We start from the raw sequence: 14,681 nt of genomic DNA on the forward strand, positions 1-14,681 counted from the left end.
ATTCCTTATTGACTTACTCATCTCATAAATTGTAATTGATTACCATGATATTTTAAATGAATACTGTAAAAGTAAAAAAAAATGTATGTGGTTAAGTGTAAGAGAGGACTTTGTAAATAAATAAATAAATAAATAAATAAATAAATAAATAAATAAATAAATAAATAAATAAATAAATAAATAAATAAATAAATAAATAAATAGCCTAATGGAAAGGTGGAAAATGCTCATCATGAGCATAAGTGAAACTAAATGGAAAAAATCTGAAAAATGAAACCTTCCATTAGACTACAGGCTATATTGGTCACAAAATGAATAACTCGGGGACTGGGTATTTGAGCTGACCCCAACATCCCTGCAACTCGTACACCACACACAATACTAACCTCCACCACACTAACATGTTGTTTCCTATACATGGCATACTCTGCTTTATAAGAGCTGCACCAGGCTAGCAACAGCCACATGAAATTATACAGCAACCTTCAAACAAACTTCGTACATCACCTTCAGTGAATTCTGAATGCAAAACAAAACCTTTCCTATTTCAACGAGCAGTTCATTTTCAAAATATTTTTCACATCTGTACAGTATTCCTTTGATTCTACAATGAGTTTACCACATTGAAAATGTGGTTATTTTCATTTTTCTTAAATCTGTATTTCATATTCCCCTCCAGAAAGTTTTCACAGGGAATTTTTGTTGATGTGCTGACTGAAAAACTGTAAATTATAGTGGAAATAAATCTGCAGAGTCAAGTTATCTCATTGAAGTGAGCATATTATATATAAATAAAATTGCAGTCTGTCTACTGATTACTTTAACTAGGAATAAAGTCATGTAAAAAGAGATAGGAACAAGAATAAGAACACACAACAGGATAAACACAGTGGCAGGTCAGTGTGGAAAGAGGAAGCAAGAGAAAGAGGAGACAAGGACAAACATGAAAACACGAAAGTACATGGGACAATCTCCACATTTTCATACACTGCCATTGTCCAACAGACAGGCTCTATCCTCATCAATCCCAGTTCTTCTACATCCAGCTTCTCTAAACATTACTCACCATTCTATAATGACTAGGGCCAATGCTAAGTTTGTATCTGTTTGCTTGCTGTTACCTCAATATAGAATAATGGCTGATCTGATTTACAAGAAATATTATATTTACACTACTCTTAACTTACATTAAAATATAGCCTATATTTTAGTAAATTTTGAAAGGGTATTAGAAAAATATCAAGAATCAAAGTTGACCAAACAAAATTATTTTTTATGGCTTTGACACAAGGAACAGAAATTAGTTTTTTGCTAGTAGTTTAATGTCGCACTAACTCAGATAGCTGGCAATGATGGGATTGTTGTCTGAGTCATCAGTCCATAGACTAGTTTGATGCCACCCTATCCTGTGCTAATCTTAGCATTTCTGCATACCAATACATTCTACATCCGCTCTAATCTACTTGTCATTATCAAACCTTTGTCTACACCTACTGCTTCTACAGCCTACACTTCCCTCAAAAATCAACTGAACAAGTCCTGAGCATCTTAAGACGTGTCCCAACATTCTATCCTTTTTTTCTCAATAAATTTAGCCAAATCTATTTCCTCTCGCCAATTCAATCCAGTCTCTCTTCATTCGTGATTCGATCTACCCATCTCACCTTCAGCATTCTTCTGTAACACCACATTTCAAAAGTATCTATTTTCTTTCTGAACTAGAATGTTTCACTTCTATACAATGCCATGCTCCAGACAATAGTCTTCAAAAACCTCTCCTTCATATACTGTATCAATGTTTGAAGTGAGCAAATTTCTTAAGAAAGCTCTTCCTTGCTTGTGCTGGTCTGCATTTTATGTCCTCATTACTTCTGCCATTGTTACCGTAGTTATTTTAGTAATGAAGTAACAATATTCATCTACTTCATTTCCTAATATAATATTTCCTGTATCACCTGACTGTTCAACTGCACTCTGTCCAAACCATTCAGCAATTTCTCCAGATTTTCTGCAGACTCAGATAAAATAACAATATCATTGGCAAATCTCAGGGTTTTGATTTCCTCTCCTTGGATTGTGATTCACTTTCCAAACTCCCCTTTGATTTTTTTTACTGCCTGTTCAATATGAACACTGAAAAGATGGGGGCAGGACAAACAAACTACAACCTTGCCTCACTCCTTTCTGGATTGCTTATTGTTCTTATCACCACAGACTGAATTTTTTACAGATAGTAGATAATTATTCTTTGAGAAACGGGATGAGGGTTGGACAAACAAACAGTAGATAATTCTTTTTTCTCAGTATCTGATCCCAACCACCTTCAGAATCTCAAATAGTTTGGTATGTCTTTTCTAGATCTACAAATGCCATGTATGTGGGCTTGTCCACCTCAATTCAGTCCTCTAAGATCAGACGTGAAGTGTTCCTACATTTCTACCAAAGCCAAACTAATCTTTTCCCAACTCACTTTCAACTAGTCTTTCCATTCTTTTATGTCACTATCAAAAGGTAGGAAGGGTCCACCTATTCAATACTATTAGTTTGTATATTGTTTTATAACACTGGGACTAGTTTCGACCCCATATATATTGGATCATCTTCAGCCATGCTCCAATTGGAAGACATAAGCACACACATAACCAATAATGATATAAACACTAATATGACACAATTGGAACATGGCTGAAGATGCTCCACTATATATGGGGTCAAAACTAGTCCCAGTGTTATAAAACAATATACAAACTAATAGTATTGAATAGGTGGACCCTTCCTACCCTTTGATAGTGATCAATTGTCAATATGGAGCATAATGAAATTCATAACTTATGATTTATGTGTTAAAAGTCTGCAGGTGTGAGATACTAAACTAATGGTGCCGTAGTTTTCACACTTGTTAGCAGCTGCTTTCTTGGTAATAGGCATAACAACATTCCACCTAAAATCGGATGGCACTTCTCCTGTATCATACATCTTACACACTAAATGGAATAACCTCTCCATGCTGATTTCTCCTAAGGCAGTCAGTAATTTCGAGGGTGTCATCCATTCCAGATGCCTTGTTCCTATTTAGGTCTCTCAAAGCTCTGTCAAATTCTGACTTCAAAATTCAGCCTCCCTTTCATCAAGATCAACAGCCTCTTCTTGTTCCAGAACGATATCACCTACTTCTTTACCTTCTGTTGGATATGTTCCTGCCATCTTTCTATCTTGTCTTCTTTCCCTAGAAGTGGTTTTCCATCTTAGCTCTTAATATTCATACATCCAGTTTTTCTTTCTCCAAAGGTTTCCTTTATTTTCCTGTATGCAGTATCTACCTTTCCCAGGGCCATATAACCTCCACCATCCTTGCACTTCTCTTGCAGTAATTCTCTCTTAGTTGTCCTGCACTTTTGATCTACTTCATTCTTTAATTGCCCTTATTCTTTTCTGCCCTCCTCATTTTCTGCATTCTTGTACTTTTGTTGTTCATCAATCAGATCTAGTATCTCCTGATTTATCCACTGATTCTTTGTTGACCTTTCCTTTCTTCCTAACCTTTCTTCAGCAGCCCTACTAACCTCATTTTTCACAACTGTCCATTCTTCTTCTATTGTGTTTTCTTCAACCTTTCCACTTTGTCCATGTTCAACATGCTCCTTGAAACAATCCCTCACACTCTTTTGCTTCAACTTGTCTAAATCCCATCCCCTTGCATTTCTTCCTTTCTTCAACTTCAGATGGCATTTCATGACCAACAAGTTTGTGGTCAGAGTCCACGTCTGCTCCTGGGAAAGTCTTGCAATCCAACACCTGGTTTCTGAATCTCTGCCTAACCACAATGAAGTCTACTTGATACCTTCTAATGTCTCCAGGTCTCATCCACGCATACAGCTGTCGTTTTAGGTGTATGAACCAAGCACTCTATTAGTGAGGACTAGATTATGTTAATAAACTTAACCATAATAGGTATTTGATTTGATCCTGTATTGATTTGTCTAAATCTATTAAAGAAACTATTTCACTGATGAAAGGAATGCATATTGTTCCTGAAACATGTATGAATCGGTAAATAATTTTCAATCATTAAAAGTGTACTGCCCTCGGGGGAGCCTGTTAACCTCTAGAGGGTGCGTCCCCAGGTGGCGGACAATGGGCTCACAGAAATGTGGGCTGGTTCAAATACCTCGGAATAGGAACCTGCGGAACAACAGGCAGCCCAGTTCCTGGGAGCTTGAAAAAACTGGAACACCCTCTCTCCAGGGGCTATAAATATGGAAGGCCCATACTCAGGGTTAAGAGTGAAGTCCACAATGTCATCTACAGTGGAGAAGATCTTAGAAGTGGAACTCTGAGTGTATATCGACTGAAACCCCAGTAAAGAACTCAACCAAGTAAATCAACATGAAGAAAGCACCTTCTAAAGTTAATTACCTCAGGGGGTCAAATCCCTCGGTTGAAAAACCGCATGTGATCTATTCGTATTCTGAGGAGACCACAGAAGTGTGCAAGGAGGTATGTCGGAGTACCTCAATTCCCCGTAAGAACAAAATTAAACCCAAATTACGAATGTGGCTAATGACATTTAATGTCAATTCCCTTTCGAAAGCTGGAAGTTGAAAAATATATTAAATAAATCTAGAAAGTGAAACAAAATTTTGGATTTCAAGAATCACGATATACAGATGAATGTTCCTTAGATTCAGAAAACTACAGGATATTTACAGGAAAATCGGATGAAAGAGTTATGGCAAATTGTCCACAATTTGGAAATTAATTTATAGTGGATAAATCAATACTGGACTCAGTTGTGACATTTAAGTCCTACTCAGGGCGTCTTTCTATCCTAACTATAAAATCAGGAAATACAATATATACTCTAATTAATGGGCATGCAACAACTAATATTACTAACAAAGAAAAGCCTGATAAAGCAGAACAATTTTTGAACCACTTAGATCATATTTTACAAAAAGTTTGATACATGATTGTTAAAGCACTCATGGGGGATTTCAATGCCCAAATCGGTAAAGAAAAGAAATATAGATACTAGGTTGATAAAGGGTCTGGTCAGAAACAGACTAACAGGAATGGCATGTGACTTACTGAGATATGCATAAGTCATGATTTATTTTTTAAATCAACTTTCTTCAAGAAAATTATTTTTTAAATCAACTTTCTTCAAGGAAAAAAAAAAATTAAGACTTGGATCTCACCTAACCCTTTGTTAGGTGAATATCAACTGGACCACATCCTTATTTACTGCATGAATACAACAGTAATCATGAAAATCAAAGTCTTCAAAGAACTAGACTTGGACTCTGATCATTATCCTACTACATTCTCAATCGACATTGTTCCGGAGTATCTGTGGAACGCAGAGGTGAAAGAAGGTGCCGGTGTTGAATGGGTCTAACTACGATATCAAAAAGTAATTTAAAACTTTAAATACAGTAAAGGTTATATTTCTTTTAGAATATCAAACTTAATGTTTTCAGGTACTAAATAGCAATCGAAATACCAAAATTGGAAAACCCAACAATATTAGACAATTTAACAGGTTTGGGCTTCAAGCCCCGGACTTCAAGCTTTACAATACCTCCAATTAGAGTTTACATAGACAAGGAGAAATCTCCCCAAAACAAGAGCACTTTGCTCCAACAAATTTACAGCCTTCCAGAGGCACTCCTCAATATTACAGTAGAACTTAGAAATCACAGAAAAGAGCTTGCATGCTCCCCCATTTTAACCAATTTCTTACAGCCTATTCAAGGCAACATTACATCAAAAATCTTATAAACTTCTGGCCTCTCTAGGCCTGACTTATATTTTACAATTTAGTACACAGGGGTAACTAGTACCCAAACTACTGGGCCTTCGTGGAAAAGAAAAACAGGTTTAATAACTGGCCCGAACACAAAAATGATTGGAGGCGTACACTTGCACTCCTAGATAATGAAGTATAAAATCCCAACTGGGCTCTCGGATTGATTATACAGGGCTGATCCCAAGCTACTGAGGTGACTCGAAAGAATATTAATTTAATGCATTACAGGAAAGAAAAACAGTTACAAAATCGTAGTCATCTCAATCCAAGTTGAAGGGGAACTCACTCTCTATCCCTGATTTATAGTATGCGCACTTTTTAGTGATAGATTTTTGTACTCGTTGGAGAAGTAAGAAGGGTTCCGTTAATACTGCTAACTGAATGGAAATGAAATCTGAATTGAATCGATAATATGATCGATCGATATGAATTTTATAAACCTTTATTATCTTATGCCAACAACTGTGTCACACACACAATATATAATACTATATAACATTTCCCGTTGCGAAACGTGTTCCTAGCATGAATTCTATAGTTTGGCTTTGCTGTGTAAACAACAACAGTACGAGTACTTAAAGTGTACGCCAGATGTCGCACAGCGATGATAAGCAATTCTTAGTTTGTGTTTCAAAGGTTGCCAATACGAATCTCGAAGATAACCGAAGTCTACCACTTCAGCACTAGGGTGTAAATCTATCACTAAAAAGTGCGCAGATAGTACAGTTAAAGACTTTATGAAATTTTACATTAGCCGAAAGAAGGTTTACATTTTAGAAAACAGAAGGTTACATAATTAGAAATTTGAACCTTCCCCTCGTATAAGTCTGCGGAGGTAGCTACAGAAAAATAACATTGGTGGTCATTACATTGGCTGGTGGACTGCCTGGCGAAGAATGAGGCGCCCCCGCCTCCTGTCTTAACACACACACTCTCAGAAATATGGCGATCAAAAGACAAGGTAGCCAGAAAAGCCGCAGCTTATATACGCGAGGGGGCGGTTCTAGAGGATTCTGGACTAATCCGGACACACCCTCTCAATTTTATTGGTAAATTCAAAAGTTACACCCAAAAACCAACAAGAAGCCTGTGATAGGCTGAAAAATAATTACAGAAAAATTGTTATTGGTCAGATTAAAAAACTGGTGGAATGAGAGAGAAGTGTTGCAAACCTAGAAATATATATATATATATATATATATAAATAAATGAACATTAATTTAGTTGAGAAACATAAGAACACAAAACTTCTTTAAATCATTAATTCTTCCATCTTGCACCAGAGTGCATGACCACAGTTTTTTGTAGAGACATCTATGGAGAAATGCCCAAACTTCTCGATGTACATCAAAACAAAACAAAATAAACCCAATCAGTTTACGAAACTCAGAAATGACAAACTTCTCAATTATTCAGCAGTGACATCTTCTGATTAATGTCCCAACTTCATGCAGTAGCAGTTTCAGATTTTGTTTGATAGACAGAGTTCATTAGGGCGCTTCTTTTGAATGAGTGGAGTTGAGGTGTACCTCCCAGTACAGACCTTCCCCCCCAAAGGACCTTCCTTGGGGCAACACAGAAGAAATTTGACTAAAGATGATATGAATATAGAAAATTTGATAGGAGAGAAAATTTTTCTAGAAAGTTTTTAGCAAATTATTTTGGAGATCCATATTTGAAGTCTTTAGCCATCAAACAATTCTTAGATTGTCGACTGAGTTTGACGGCAAGACCTGCCGCCGATGCCGATACCCAGGTGAGGTTGCCCGGACCCCCCCCAAGTACCCTCAGATACACCTATCCCGCTACCATGAAAGAGGTAGTCGTGGTGATGGTCGCCGCAGATTACATGTACATGCGCAGTCCCCAGATGGGTTGGCGGTAGGGTTACCGCACCTCAGCCCTTGCCGGAAGGATGGAGCTCCAGCGCACCGTCCACAAGGAGTCTTCACTAGAGTAGAGTGGGCCCATACCCCACTCTGGTACCGCTCGCTAGTTGTTGCGCCACAGCCGAGGGGGTACTGAAACAATAATATCTGGGCAACAGAGATGTTTGCTGGAGCATGCGAGTTCAATTTATTTGTTGGAGGCAGAGGGGTGGGCGGCGTGATGGATAGAGTGTGTTAGCAATGCGAGGATTGTGGAGACGGGGCTTTGTAATGACCACCAGGTACTGGCTAACAGGAAATTTCTCAGAGGGGAAGGTTTTACAACAATAGATATGCTACATACTTATTATAATAGGGGCAGAAAGCCACACCATTAACATTACCTAAATTTTAAGTAGTACACTACTTCTTAAAAAGAAACATTAACCTTCTATTCCTGCCAATGTTTAGAAGCGAATATAAAACAACCCTGAATTTACACAGGTTTCACCTGAGATAGGTGAACTTGAAATATCCTATCCGTGGCTGGGTTACTGACCAATAATGTAACCGGTGTTATAAAATCTAAAATAAAGCGCGGCCCATGGAATCTGGGGGCAAGCTTGCCCGCAGGAACAAAATTTTTTACCATGACCTGATCTCCGACTTTTAAATTGATGGGCCTCCGCCCACGATCATATTTTTCCCTAACCTTTTCATGGGAAGCCTTTAGGTTGCTTTCAGCCTTCTTTCATAGATCCCTAATATTATCGGGATCTATTGTCTCTGGTAATATATCGTTAAGTGACCAAAGATTCAAGAGCGGCATGTTAAGAACAAATTTAAACATGAGGGAAGGTGGAGTGAACTTATGGGACTCGTGAACTGCCGAATTTAAAGCAAAGGCCAACCAATGCAGGGAAGTAACCCACCTAGAATGATCTTCATGATGAAACGCAATTAAAGCAGATCTAAGATTACAATTGACCCGCTCAGCCAGAGATGGTTGAGGGTAATAAGCAGATGTAGTTACGTGTGAGATAGACAGGTCAAAACAAAATTTACGGAATAAGTTAGATACGAACGCCTTAGCATTATCAGAAACTATATACTGACAGGGGCCAAAAGAAGCAAATATAGTATTCAAACAAGAAATAGTAGACTGAGCGGTTGCCAGCTTAGTCGGAAACAACCATGAAAATTGAAACCATCTACACACACCAGAATACAATTAGGCATTCCTCTTCGATTGTGGGAAAGGTCCGACGTAATATATATAGAGACATTCCATGGGGCGAGATGCTTGATGACAATAGCCCTAGCTTAGCGGACAAGGTGGACTTACTAAGCAACCAAGATTTACAAGTCTTTACCATTTCTCTAATTTCACAGTCCATACCTTTCCAAATAAACATCTCTCGGATCTTTTCCCGAGTTTTGAAGATAGCTAAATGCCCCCCTAATGGGGTCTCATGATACTACTTGAAGATCATCAGCACAAGCACAGCTGGAACCACTACTTTCATCGTTTGATCATGCCTCGAAGGGCAACACAAAACCCCGTTTCTCAACACATAAGGGACAACATGTTCCCCAGAAGAAAGGGTTTCCATTATCGGCGCCAGCACCGGATCTTCACATTGGTATTTTTCAATATCCCGAAATAACATAGGGGCATCAGTTAGAATGGCATTAATGCCCGAAGGTATGGGCGTGGGAAGAGAAGAACTATCTTCCAGTTCGGTCGTCACCACTTCATGAGAAAACATGTGGCTTAGACCATCCACCACACATTTTCAGATCCTCTGATATGCCTCACATCAAATTGGAAAGCAAAACTCCTGATGGCTCAGCGGGCTATACAACCAGTATGATGAGGCCTAGCTAACAACCAACTTAAGGCTTGGATATCTGTTTCTAGGTCGAATTTGACATGTTCCAGACAGAGGCGGAACTTCTCTAGTGCAAACAAAACTGCCAAACCCTCAAGTTCATAGATGGAATATTTGGCCTCTTGAGCCGATAATGTCCTAGAAGCATACGCGATGGGTCGCCTTCTGAGTTCCGTTTCCTGAAAAAGGACAGCAGCGACCGCCGATGACGAGGCGTCGGTTTGGACAATGAATTTCTTCGAAAAATCTGACATAGCTAATACAGGGGCGTTACAAAGAGCTAATATCAGATTTTCAAAAGCGGCTTGTTGAGACGGCCCCGATTCAAATTTGACACCTTTCCTATGTAGCAAGTTCAAGGGTGCCACTCTGTTAGCGAAGTTAAGAATAAATTTTCTGAAGAAATTCACCATGCCTATGAACCTAGCAATGCCTTTGATGTCCTTAGGAGGTTTGAAATCATGGATGGCCTGTGTTCTCAAATGATCAATGGAAACACCATCAGGCGACACAATATGCCCTGAGAATGACATGGATGGTTTAGCAAAAGCTATCTTAGATAATTTGACAGTCAACCCAGCATTACGAAGGCGATTGAGCACTTCCTTTAGATGATCTAGGTGTTCTTCAAAGGTCTCAGAAAATATGACGACATCATCAAGGTAGTGGTACAGGTATTCAAATTTGATGTCCGAGAAGACCCTATCTAGCAGTCTAGTAAGAACAGCTGCCCCCGTGGGGAGTGCTAAAGGCACACGGTTGTACACATACAAGTTCCAATCCGTGGCAAAAGCTGTTAGATGTTTCGATTCTTCAGTTGAGGTATGTGGTTGTATGCTTGATTAAGATCCAGGATGGTAAAGAACTTGGCTTTCCGAAACCATGAAAAACAAGAGTGAAGATCAGGAAGGGGCACAGATTGTAACACCACCTTATGGTTCAAAGCCCTGTAATCAATCACAGGCCTGAAGCCACCTTTTGGTTTTGGCACAAGAAAAATGGGCGATGAATACGTCAACTTAGGTCAAATTATACCATCCTTCAACATTTGATCGATGATTTCCATAAGAGCCTTCATTTTAGGTGGGGACAGTCTATAAGGCGGAAATCTAACTGGAATCGAATCCATAACCTCAATCTTGTATTCGATAAGGTCAGTAACACCAAGAGTATCAGAAAATACTACAGGGAAGGACAGACACAATTTACAAATACATTCAGCCTGTTCCTCAGGTAGATGTCTAAGATCTAACAACATCTCATCCTGGGTAGACGAAACAGATGAACATGACACAGATTACACTTTAAAAGAGGAATCTCACAATTATTAGCAAATTTGAAGGTGCACGACTTGCTCTGAATGTCGAGCACCAGACCAGTATAAGACATGAAATCAGACCCCAATATTACAGGGCAAGACAAGTGCTTAGCCACAAACAATTTTATTCGCCAGGTGAATTTAGAAATACGAATTTTAGCAAAGATGAAACCTAAAATTTATAATGGAGAAGAGTTAGCCGAAACGCATTTGACAGAAGACGAACAATAGTCAGGAAACTAACAAACAGCTTTTAATTTAGAATACCATTCAGCCGAAATAATGGAAATCACACTCCCTGAATCTAATAGAGCAGTAACAGGATCACAGTTCACTTCAATTTTAAGGAATGGCACAAATGCGGGGGTCTCTGCCGCAATTCTGAGGCATTCTTTGGGGCCTTCAAACGATAAATTAGAAGAATCTTTACCCTTACCAGAGCTTTTACTGGGTTCAACAGGAGCTGATCCTCGGGAAGTTGAACATACCGACTCAGCCGATGTCACTAGTCACTTTCTATTATCGGAGTTCGCAGAGGTTGCACCAGAAGTTGAGCAGGAGGGGGTGCTATTGACATTAGTGCAATTCTTGGCAAGGTGAGTAAACGAGCCACATTTGAAACAACCTTGAGATGACCCTGCTCCATTCTTTGTCCCACTCGATTTTATCAGTGGTCATTTGTTGCGCAGATGTTCTGTCGAACCAAGCGCATAACATTTGTGGATGGTGAAAGTTCGGCGAGGTGGAGGCCGAAAACTATTAGAAGACGGAGGGGGGTCCTTAGCGATTCGTAAGGTATTGGCATACCTTACTCCTTCGGCTGAAACAGCCATAGCCCCTAACTCTGAAAAGGTCTGTGGACGAGATGCAAAACATAGGTAAGACCTATAAGGCGGAGAGATGCCTTCAACAGTAGTTTGCACTATTTGGTCTTTGGAAAAATGCAGAGCGAACACCCGGGTATAAAACTTGATATCTTGGATGAAGTCCGCAAGATTCTCATCCAGACGTTGTACTCTAAAATAGAACTTTTGGATCTGTGATGACATTGCTCTAGCCGGAATGAAATTTGCCAGGAGGTGGGCATGGAAGTCTTCTATGGATGACCTATCAGCTATGGCCTTAACTATTTTGTCCGAAAGGATGCCTACGGAATATGGATACATGATTTGTAGTATCTAAGAATGCGATAGGGAGAACACTAACGCATGGTCTTGAAATTCTACCAAAAACCTTAGAAAAGAGATTACTTCATTAGCAGAGTTTACTGAAAATTTTGAAATGCCCTTCAGCAACATGGCCAACGGATGAGTCAGACTACTGAAACCAGGTGACATAATAGGTGATGACATAGAGGGTTGAGAGGTGTCTAACACAGCATTGTTCAAAAAGAAAGGTGGAATTTGTCTAGGATGACCAGACTCATTTTCCAATGGGGCCGAAGTTTGTTGAGTTGCCACAGATTTCCTACTTTCTACAGCTTTACAAGAATCCTCCTCAGCAGGCAAGTTTATCAAAGGGAGTTGGTTGGTTTTGGGACCAGCTGCCCTAGTCAAAAATTGACTAACCCTATTAGACACATCTGACAGATATTCAACCAAATTGCTAGCCTCCTTAGCATGGCCCTCTTTCAATTTTAGAAACAACAGGTCCATAGCCCTGTTGTAAAAATGGAACAGTCTAGCCTGTACTCTCGTAAACTGGTTAGCAGATGGTTCGCTTACTTCAAAAAAACTTACTACAGATGCTAGCTCGGTGGTATTGTCAGTGATAGTGGATAGAGCCTCATCAATTTCTTTTTCCCCAAAAACTGGGATACAAATAGGCAGTTCTAATGACTCTTTAAGTTTGGCTATATCTGCCACAACCATGCCTCCAGACTGGACCTTTCTAATGAGTAACTCTGAAATCAATTCCTCCTTCCGCAAGTACCCGGGAGTGAGGACTTCACGAGGACCAGACATGTTGACAGAAAGTTAATAACTTGGAAAAATTCGCAGCAGCCAAGAAAATTCTTAGAGTTCTAAACAGATACTACTTTTAGCTGTCAAAAGGGCTTAATCTAGAGGCCTATACACCACTTCGCAGCCTAACCTGGGAGCTTATGATCTGTCTGCACCTTTGGTCTAACCAATCCAGAACTAAAGTTTTGTCCAAAGCAAAGGTTTTGTCTATACCAATGGTCTAACCAATCTAGATGAATGGTCTTATCACTCGCTAGATCTCAGTCATACTCTTCTTTCTCTTCATGATATGCAAATAATATGCTCACCCACTCCCTGGCATTTACCGTATGTGAACAATGGCAGAACTGTCCAAGCAAGTCACGTAGTCCCTCAGAACAATAAAAGCTTCATTCTCCATGCCTAGTGAACCATGCTCTGGCATGCTATCACTTGGGACGGTGTTCAGCTTCTACCAATGAATCCTACACAACTGGAACATAAATTTTAAAATACAATTTTTTTTTTTTTTTAAATAGCTTTTAGAGGATTTAAGAAATCAAACAGCCATGTTTCAAGCATTCAAGAGAAAGAGAACTGTGTATATACAAAACAGACCAAATAATTGTTTTTAAGTTTTACAGTACACACAGTACTGTGGTATGTAAAGTTCAGTAGAACATGGTGTTTTTAGGGTTGGAGATATCAATAGACCATGTTACACAACATAATGGCATTTTGATAGTGACAGAAAGAAAACAGAGCACAAATAAGGTGAAACAGTTAACATAACCCTAGCAGAATAACCGTGGTTTCAAACAGTAATATGGTAAACTGTATAGGCATCCAATCATCTTGATAATCTTACAGAAATAAGAACTTAAAAGGCAATAGATAAATAGCTGTAAAAGTATAAAAATACTCCGAAAATTATACATAGTAAGTTCTTACATTAACTAAAGTTAGAATCTTACCCTTGCTACATCTAATTGACGAACTTTTGCACTAACATGCTCGGCCAATTGAGATGTAAACGTGATCATTTCTGCCAATTGCCGTGCATCCGAGTGAACAATCTGAAGATTGGGGAGAACTTTCGTTATACTCCGTAATTTTGCCTCTAAATGACACTGTCTTGAAAGAAGAGTTTCAAGCTGTTTCTCAACTTCTTCCTAAAAGTGAACATCAAATGTATATTTACGTAGAAGCACAAGGGAGTATACATGCCAATAATATTCGTAATATAAGATCAGAACTTACTTCCTGACGAGCCAACTCATCGTAAGTGCTCTTAATGTTCACATCACTCAATGCATCACTATCTGTCATCGTTACACTACCTGGCATAGTATTTAATAAGTGAGGTTATTCAATGTGCTGAAATGAAGTAAACTATTGAGGAGCCGGACAGCGTCCACACGTCAATACTTTTAAAACAAGAGTAATATTTAGCATATATAACCTTGACGCAGATTCTGAAAAACGCCCAATTTCAAATTTAAGTTAACTCCTAGTGCAAGCTAGTATAGTCTCGTATTCAACAGCAGTTCGATAACTTCATAAGCTTTACATCATTTCGCATCATTTGACGATGATTGACGATAACCTTAAAAAGTTTTGACAACACAACTTGAAATAGCAGAGATAATACAGTACGTAATGTCCACAAAGAGTATCTATAAAACTTCCAATGAAGTTCCATACTGTCAAATATATTTCAAAGACTATAGTTGGGCCCACGAGAGTTGAAGTCTGACATTTGAGCGGCGAAAGCAGTAACTACGAAGTACGCTGCGTTGTCAAAGTTGCCTCAATCTGCGGCATATCACACTTTCATACAGGCTGAATATT

At 38.9% G+C, this 14,681-nt stretch overlaps 1 protein-coding gene across 2 annotated transcripts in view; it reads right to left on the reverse strand.

Moving 5' to 3' along the window:
* Cog4 (conserved oligomeric Golgi complex subunit 4) overlaps positions 1-14,473 on the reverse strand; it is a 92,660-nt gene extending 78,187 nt beyond the window's left edge. The window contains exons 1-2 of one of the 2 annotated variants that reach the window (XM_067151337.2): positions 14,091-14,473; positions 13,805-14,002 (exon numbers count right to left, since the gene is read on the reverse strand). In XM_067151337.2, coding sequence (XP_067007438.2) covers positions 13,805-14,002; positions 14,091-14,177 — 285 coding nt within the window. In that variant the 5' untranslated portion in view covers positions 14,178-14,473. Of the gene's footprint in view, positions 1-7,705; positions 8,114-13,804; positions 14,003-14,090 lie in introns of those variants that run through there. The other variant, XM_067151338.2, reaches the window with a different exon arrangement.
* Positions 14,474-14,681: the final 208 nt, after the last annotated feature.

Source organism: Anabrus simplex, chromosome 7 (assembly GCF_040414725.1).
Source record: "Anabrus simplex isolate iqAnaSimp1 chromosome 7, ASM4041472v1, whole genome shotgun sequence".
In the NCBI taxonomy this organism is placed as follows: Eukaryota; Metazoa; Arthropoda; class Insecta; order Orthoptera; family Tettigoniidae; genus Anabrus; species Anabrus simplex.